The sequence below is a fragment of the Sinocyclocheilus rhinocerous genome, unplaced genomic scaffold (assembly GCF_001515625.1).
Source record: "Sinocyclocheilus rhinocerous isolate Xijiao unplaced genomic scaffold, SAMN03320098_v1.1 scaffold78, whole genome shotgun sequence".
NCBI classification, from domain to species: domain Eukaryota; kingdom Metazoa; phylum Chordata; class Actinopteri; order Cypriniformes; family Cyprinidae; genus Sinocyclocheilus; species Sinocyclocheilus rhinocerous.
Window position 1 is genome coordinate 566587 of NW_015637122.1, and position 9127 is coordinate 575713.

The window sequence follows — 9127 nt, forward strand, 5'->3', positions numbered from 1 at the left end:
CTACTGACTGCCTGATTAGAAATCCTAAAATATAGCTTGTTGATCTATGAAGTCTTAGCCGAGGCTAAGACTGCTTTTTGCAGTAGTCTAGTTATGGCATCTACTGGCAGAGGCTAACTGGACCATGCCAAAGTCCCTTTCAAGGAATGTCTGTTTACTCGGCGGCCATATTTGCGACGCCTCCTGGCAGCTCATCCAAGACCAAGTCCTATCTAAATGAATGGGGGAATCCTGAAATCTCAAAAACTGCCCTATGAACTCACAAATAAATGACATATTTCAAATCAGCAACAAAATCTGAAATGAACTGCCCCATGAATGTTGTTTCTTATGCTCAAATAGAGTTAAAAAAGCTTATTTTTCAGGCAAGACCAGCCAATGCGCATGCGCAGTCAAAACGCGCTTATGACTGCGCATGCGAATTGGCTGGTCTAGCCTCAGGTTTCCATGGGAACCGCAGCTTCTAATGGTCGCTGCAGTGATGCAATGACTTTACCAATCAGTGATTGGCTCTTTCATTTAGAAGGCGGGACCATTCCGACACATTGCGCGTTGCAGTTTCTCCCATTCATAAGCATAGGAGTGAACCGTCTTTGTATTACTATAGTCTTTGACCATGCAACCATCCAAAAAGTGATCCCTTGGTCTTAACCACCGAAATAGGTTGATTATTATGTCTAATAATTAGTATAAAGCTTATTTACTGTTCATAACCAAGTTATAAGTAATTACACATAACCATAGCAAATCATTGTAGAATATTTTAAAGGGGTCATATGATGCTGCTAAAAAGAACATTATTTTGGTATTTGGTGTAATGAAATGTGTTTATGCGTTTTAAGGTTAAAAAAACACATTATTTTCCACATACTGTACATTATTGTTTCTCCTCTATGCCCCGCCTTTCTGAAACGCGTCGATTTTTACAAAGCTCATCGGTCTAAAAAGCGAGGTGTGCTCTGATGCTTGTAACACTCCAAAGAGAAAGAAAAAATTTCAATCGCATCATATGACCCCTTTAATGTATCCTCAACGTTAAATATCCTGCTAATGTAGCATTGTGCTATTCTATTAGCATGTTAAGCTAAAATAGTATATGCAACTGGTAAGTACCAGTGTTGGGGTAATGCATTACAAGTAACGCAAGTTATGTAATCAGATTACTTTTTCGAGTAACTAGTAAAGTAACATTACTTTTAAATTTACAACGAAATATCTGAGTTACTTTTTCAAATAAGTAATGCAAGTTAATCTGTTTTCCCATTTATTTACTGACATCTCTTCTGTCCCTGTTTTGAGAGAAATCATGAGTGAGCTGCAGAGTCAGAGGCACTTCATTCAGTCTGAGGCTTATTGATTTCACTTTTGGTCTAAAAGGGCCTTTACAGTTGCCAAAAATATAACTTTTGTGTTTTTTGTTATTAAAAAAACGAAACAAATAAGCAAGCCCAGACCAGGTGACGAAAAGTAATGCAAAAGTATCGTAACACATTACTTTCTATAAAAAGTGACTAAGTAACGCAATTAGTTACTTTTTTATGGAGTAACACAATATTGTAATGCATTACTTTTAAAAGTAACTTACCCCAACACTGGTAATAAATACACATAATCATAGCAAACCTTTGTAGAATTTCTCAATGTATTCTCAATGAAACATACTGTAATACCCAATTTTTCCCGTAATTGTTCGAAGGGTATGAGTTATACATTTTAAATTTAGGAATCAGGGTTTGGATTTTGACAGGGGCTTGGACTTGGCACAAAGCTGTTACCATATCTGTAATCTCAATCCATCACAGCTTGAAAAGTGATAAATTGTAACAATCTTAAAGTATTTTTGAGTACATCCCTCAAATCAAAACCTATTAAACAAGACAACTGTAGTTCAGGATGGTAATATGAATAATGACACTTGTGTATATATACATTTATGCATATGCACAAACTGACCTGTTCACCTCACATGGTTCCTGCACTTCATACACGCCTGTGTCTACATCCTGGTTGGAATAGACCCAGGGCAGGTTCATGTACTCTGGAATATCCTCGTATAATGTGACGTTCTCGTATTCCACCCCACAGTCAGCCTCACTGTCACCCTGAGCTTCTACCTCATCGCCAGGTGCGACCTGATTAGTGGGTGTGGCTTTATTTTCATCGTATTCTGCATCAGTACGAGTGCAATCCAGGGACTGTCCACTGCGAAGCAACTTCGGAAGCAACCGTGCATACACACGCAGCTCTAGAAGTTTCCGCAAGCTACGTCTTGTTTGATCGGAGCGCACCAACTGCTCGGAAGATACGGATCCGGTGTCCGCTCGCTGAAGATCTGCAGAGGAAAACGACTTTGCCCTCTTTTTGACGAAAACAGGTCCCCCACCTCCAGCCTGTGGTTGGCTGTTACTGCGAGTCGGCTGGTTTCTACTGAAGAGAGGGATGCTAGGAAGGGCGACTCGCCATGAAAGTTTCTCTTGAGGAGGTGCCGGAAGTTTTCTGAATACGGGAGGACTGGAGTTAGGAAGCGGAGGGGGAGTGTGCGTTAGCGGAAGCGTGTTTTGCTTCCGCAACACGACGGATGCGGGAAGACTGTTTCGTTGGGGCTTTTTAGGCATGACTTTCGGTGACTTTTCCTCCCCATCCAGAGACGGCTTGGTTTTAGCTGCCATTTGTGATCCACAGCTGAGCTTAATCTGTTTAGGAAGACTCCGAGTTATTGGGTATCGAGCAAAGTCTCCATATGCTTCATCATCTTCATCATCGCTTTGCACCTCCTCACCTTTACACTTAACCTCTTGAAGATCTGAGTAGCAATGCAAAAGCAAGTTGTCCGCTGATGTTGAGGCCTTGCATGAGGAATCAACCATTTGTGGGACGGATTTCTGTCGAGGTGGCGGAGCTGGAGGTTGCGACCCCTCCTCTGCAGCTGTGTTCACGGAAGCTAAAGTTACACCATTTGTCGGAACTGAATAATGGGTGGAGTCCAGATCAGGAGGCACATCTTCAGTATGTGCACTGTGAAAAGAGTCTACTTTGTGCAAAGAATCAGTGTTGGTTGAGAAGTCAGTGTCCGTGTTTTCCGTGTTCTCTTTAGGGGAACATAAATTTAGAGGTGTGTCCGTGTAGGTGTGACAGCTTTTTGAAATGTTTTTGGGATTTTCTAGTGATGTGTCTGTCTGAACGTGTTCAGGAGTCTCTGTAGGTGTTTCTGCTTGAGTGTCCGAAGGTGCAATCTCCACAACATTCTGCCTAAGAAGCGCCCTCCGAGGGCGTCGTGGATGGGGTACAGGGAGTGGCTTGCTGGGTGGTGCAGGAACACCATCATTGTTACTGGTGCAAGAGCTAAAAATGTTCCCGGTGTGTTTCTGCTCTGCAGACTGTTCCTGTAGGGGTTCGGTAGGACTGTGTTTTGGGATCTGGAGAGAAGTTTGTTTTTGTGCACTTGTCTGGTCCTTTTCTAGTGTGGCAGAGTTTGTTTCTTCCTGTGCCTCTGTGGAAGTGTGGGATGGGTCAGTGGGAGCATGCATTTGTTCCCGTTCAGATCGGGAAGCATGTTCCGATGTGTCATTGTAAAACAACTGTACTTTTGCGCTCTCTTTGAAAACACCTACCTCCGCTGTTCCACTTATTTCCTTAGAATCCTCTGATTTGCTGTTACCTAGTTGATGACCTCGAGTACTGGGTGGTATAATGTAATGTGACAGGTGTGAGGGTACTAGAGCAGGACCCCCATTTTTAGAGACAGGTGGATGTTGGATCTTGCAGGGGTCTTGTCTCGGTTGGAGAGATTTCTGAGGGGCTTTGGGCAAACATGGTTTGGGGGCGACAGCAGGCTTTCCTCTCTTGTGTGCAGTGGGTGAGGGTGAAGGCAGCAGGATCTCAGGTTTTGGGGCAATGGGGGGAGGTGATGGTTTATGCGACTGAACCAGCTTGGGTTTGGGGGCAACCGGTGGTTTCTTCATTCCTACAAAATCTCACACAGAGAAGAAAGAGAGGGAACTTCATGAATTCCATGAACAGACTTGAATACTACACACACACAGCTGAACACGATGGGTCATGACTGAGGTCAAGACTGACATGCAGCTCTGAAACATACATCAGTATATATCTGCACATCAAAAGTTTTGATTTATTTGATTCTCTGCTATTAGGATTGTGTGAGAACCTGTAAATGAAGGTCCAGTATGAGTCATTATCAGATCAAGATTTTGTCACCATTCACAATAATGCTTAATAGCATATTCTAGTACAGCATTCTAAACAGTGGCTTCAATATATATATCAGACCATTCCTTTAACAGTCCTTACAAAAAGCACTGATTTTGTCAAATGTTTTGTCATTCACCTATGTTTTGATGTCGAAAACCATTCAACTTTAAGAATGAATGGATAATACAGGAAATGCTAATTAACTGTCAGCTCCATTTATTTAATTGTAGGAGATGACAGCTGCATTGTTGACAAAATTAGGTCTACCATGTTTAAGTCACACAGGTATCAAACATTGTAGCCATTTTTATTTTTCTGGTGTTGCTAGCTACTAAATCTTAAACTTTACGGTTTGGATAATTGAACTGACATATAAGTTGCGAGTGTGACACATAAAATAGAAGCATGATTATGGCAACCTAAATTACAAAAAACTGTCATTTTCTCCTCAGCCAATATAATGTTGTTGAGCTGGTGAAAGTATAGAAGGTGAAGGATGGTTTTGATATTGCCTCATTTTTTCTCAAAGTCACAGATATCAAATAGATACACAGCTTTATTGTTATTATTATTATTTTAAGTATACATATCTGTTCTCTTTAGTTTATAAAATATAATCTATATGAATTACTGAGTTATACGTAGACAAAAACTGGAAATGTTGCTATGTTCAAAACTAATGGCAGGTGTCGGCTTTGGGATCTATTCTGTCCAAAGTAACAGTGTGTAGTAAACAACCTAATTTCCTACAAAATGCACTTATTGTTACTTTGTCACATCCATAAAAATATTTTAAATTAAGTAAAAGAAAGGTCACTCAGATGTTTACATGGTTTGAAGCAGATCCTGTTAGTTTTACAGTATCAACAGTACAACTAAGTTTTGCAGTATCAACGATGAAACTACAGTTATAGAAACTTTGTACAGAAGACCCAATTATAGTGCAATACTGTGATTTCAGACCTCTCCTTTTACAGATGTCACAATTAATGATAGAGGAAGAAAACAACGGTGTTGACTTCGCTGAATTCACTTAGACAGCGCTTTCGGGAGAAAAAAAAATCTTGGGTTTGTTGATTCTCTCTTGAGGAAATGTGGTCTTCCCATTCCAAGGGAAGCAATCCAAGACTAATCCTGGAGGCGCCCTCCTCCGCTCATTCTTTTCTCCGATCCGGAGCGTCGAGCTTTTACATCAGCACGGGAGACCGAGTCATCAGGCGGATGTTCTGTGATAGAGTTCCTTACAGCAGTGGAAAGAAAATCACGGGACTTTTCCGCGTTATTCTCTTTGGTTATACCCTACATAACAGTGTCCATATCGATTGTAGAGAACAAAGAACAAAGTAAACTAAACTCTTCCCAAAATGGTTATTTGCGTTTAAAAAAAACGAAGGGAGGGGGAAAGTAAATAAAGAAACGTTTAAACAAAAGACTGAAGTCAAATCAAAGTATTCCGTGCGGTTTCCATATGCCTGGGGGAAAAAACCTGGATAAGGCTGAAAGTACAATATCCATTCAGGTTTCAGCTTTTGCGGAAAAAAACTTCCCAAAATAAAACCACAACATCGTCCCTTACCTTCTTCATCCAGGATATTTGTTGTGCTTGTTCTAAGCAATTCATCCCGTTAGCACAAGATTAGCCTCTAACAGAGAATAGGAACACTGAAGCTGCTGCTACTGCAATAAAGTTCCACCGGTTGCAACACATGGAAATATTCTAATGAAACCGTTAAATATAGCAACATCTCACAATAAAAGCCCTACGCTTCTGCCATGCCTGCCTAGACTGCTTGTTCAACAGAAGTAACGTTAGTTGATGTTTATTCATCCAGGAAACTAACCTGTACTCATGATCCCCAAACGACTCACTTTACTCCATGAATGAGCTGCATTCAGCACAGTTCCTTCAGATTCAGCTCTTTTCTTCTAACAGGAGCCATTGCAAGTCCTAAAAGGAGAGACAACTCGATATCTTCGAAAGATCATCCAAAGTCCTTGTATTATTAATAAGTCGGAATGTGTTCCATGCTTGCCATGGTTTTTTTTTTGCCACCGCTTTGTAAAGCTGGGAACGGCGAAATCCAGTCAAAGAGTTCAATAAAAACTTCCAGGATCCGCCGCTAGAGGCGCTCTCACTATTGAATAACCTCGCCGCCGTTGGGAAGTCCGATTCATTTAGTGAATCGGTTCGTTGAACAGATTATTTCAATGAATCGTTTCAACAAACTGATTCAGTTATTCGTTTCTTCATCCATAAAGGAAAAAAGTGAACGTGTCTGATTATGTCACCTAAATAATGGTTTCTTCAAGACGTGATATACGAATACACATTGTTTGGACTCCCATATTGCCCACATGATAATTTCAGCCTTTAAAGTGCTCATTACAAACAAGGAAATACGCGTTACACAACCACAACAATTAAATATGATATCTTTTTTTAGTAACGTGTCCACCTTAATCACAGAATCTCATTATCAGGTAATATCCATGTTCAAGATCAACCGATTTCAGGGCATAGTTCAGTCCTGCGCGATTCGGTATGACAGATTATTTGAAAGGAACCGATTCTAACGAACAATTCGCTTGCGAATCGAACATCACTACAATACACCCTCTGCGCTTGAGAGTTATGAATAAAAAGTAGATGGTACCAATGCTGTTTGTGGCAAGAAAAAAGGAAATGGTTACGAGTAGAAACAGAAACAAATTCATCATTATTCCTTAAGGGGGAATACAAAATGTGAGTACAGTGAATACAGTGGGACGTATTAAATATAAAACTCATAACTCACAGACTATTTTCATGTGCCCCGTTGAGGAATAATGAATGATGCATTTATTTCTGTTTCTACTCGTAACCATCTCTCTCTCTCTCTCTCTCTCTCTCTCTCTCTCTTAATAATGAATAGTATAAGTATAATCTCATGATCCTACAATACAAAGTTGTTTACTTGGCTACAGTATTTGTAATCAGACTAACATCTGATTGCACAACAGGTCAGTAGTTATTTTTAAATAACTTTTTATTGAAAACATTTAAATTTACAATCAAGTTGTAATGCTAATGTATAACAGTACAAACAATTCACAAATAAAATACAAAACTCACATACACAGTATCAATACAATTCAGACGTAAATAAAGAAAACAAATAAATGGACAGCACAAACATTACAGCAAATTGTTTTTAGATAATCTTAAAAATAATATGAAAATCTATAAATAAATAAAGGCTTCCTGGAAACGAGTGTGGCTAAACCACTACATTTTGTCTAATAATAATCATTTCCGACGTAGTAGAAGTAAAATTTTTAAAAGTTTTAAAATATCATATTTTAGAATAGCATACTTTTTTTATTTTTATTTTATTTTTTTTTAGAATACCATACTCTTAACCATGAAGTAAAATCGTTTTCATAAAAAGGACCATGAAGTAAAACCTTTTTCATAAAAAGGACTAAATTAACTTTTTATACTGTTCACAGAAATCAAGACCAACATCCCAGTAGATGTCGATATGTACCTATTTTGCAAGCCGTCGTCGATTAACTGAAGAAGAAGAGCTATGCATCATGGGAATTGTAGTTCAACTCATGGCGTGTGTCTGCGCATTCAGCAGAAGCTGTAGAGATCCCTCCTGTAATTCATATCGACTACCATCCCAGCATGCGCAGCTGATGGAAACATATGGCGGAGAGCTATGACTGAGGATTTTGATGAAGAAGTTGTTTTCGAGGTGAGTTTTTGATCCAGACACTTGCGTGTACGCGGGCACACAACAGCTGCTCAAATATCTGTGATAGATGTGCAGTTAGCAGCCTGCAGTTAGCACATATAACACTCCTCCCTGTGCACCTCTACAATGACTTATAGCTGCTTATTAAGCACTCTGGGTTTAATAAAATACAGACAGCGCTTTGTTTATTCATATAATACAACAACATGTTAGGAGACATACATTTTGTATGAACAGGGTCAGAGACTGTGCCTCAAAACATAGTGAGCACTAGGTTGTAATACCCAAAAATGTTGTCTAGGTAGGCAGGTCAGTCACAAGGTTTTGAGACTTAAATGCCTCTGAAATTCTGAAATGTCATCTAAATTGGCAGTTCCTTAGGTTTTAGATGAATAAATGCTATCTAGGTTGCCAGCGAGCTAGACTTTAAGACTTTATGCCCACAAATGCTGGCAGTTCACTTGTTATTTTTATTTACTAAAATGCCCTAAAAATGGTGTCTACACTGGTGGCTCCATAGGTTTTGGTACTGTGATGTTTGAAAATGCTGTCTAGCTAGATGTCCCAAAAACACAGTTTAGGGAGGCACCTAAATAGGTTTTGAGACGCCGCCAGAGTGTAAATGTAGACAGTTTCTGTCTGTCACTGTGGTTTGCTTTATTTTATTTCTCTAAAAAATGATTTAAGAGCTTTGTGCATTAAAGCATGTGTGGTCTTGATCCGCCTTTATGAGTCAAGATTGGGGCTGTCAGATCAACACCCTACTGATGCTGCATCACCAGGGAAACCATGCTGTCATATACATTGATATACATTACATATTTATTCATTTAATATGTTTGCGGCAGTGATTTTAGGGATGTAACGTTATGAAAATTTCTTATCACGATTATAGTGACCAAAATTATCACGGTTATCAGTATTATCACGGTATTGTTAAAATGTGCTGGAGGTGTTCAAAAAGTACCAACACATAAATCACTTCACCAAGTTTTATATTTAAAAATCAACAAACAACAAATAAAATGACTTTGTTTGCATAATCACTAAAACAATAACATTACCAATGAAACTGCTGCATACAGACTGAATGTAAATATAAGTCTATATATACTAGCTGACAGCAGGTGGCGCTTATGGAAAAGCTGAATTAGAGCTGTTTCCCGTAACCTCCG

General features: G+C 39.3%; 2 protein-coding genes across 2 annotated transcripts in view; one reads left to right on the forward strand and one right to left on the reverse strand.

Moving 5' to 3' along the window:
• Positions 1-6275, reverse strand: part of LOC107748482 (FYVE, RhoGEF and PH domain-containing protein 6-like) — a 23874-nt gene extending 17599 nt beyond the window's left edge. Inside the window, exons 1-2 of the mRNA XM_016563272.1 lie at positions 6054-6275; positions 1954-3973 (exon numbers count right to left, since the gene is read on the reverse strand). Of these exons, the coding sequence (XP_016418758.1) occupies positions 1954-3973; positions 6054-6063 (2030 nt within the window). The 5' untranslated portion in view covers positions 6064-6275. The remainder of the gene's footprint in view (positions 1-1953; positions 3974-6053) is intronic.
• A 1542-nt stretch (positions 6276-7817) lies between these two features.
• LOC107748467 (vezatin) overlaps positions 7818-9127 on the forward strand; it is a 38485-nt gene continuing 37175 nt past the window's right edge. Inside the window, exon 1 of the mRNA XM_016563249.1 lies at positions 7818-7952. Within this exon, the coding sequence (XP_016418735.1) occupies positions 7917-7952 (36 nt within the window). The 5' untranslated portion in view covers positions 7818-7916. The remainder of the gene's footprint in view (positions 7953-9127) is intronic.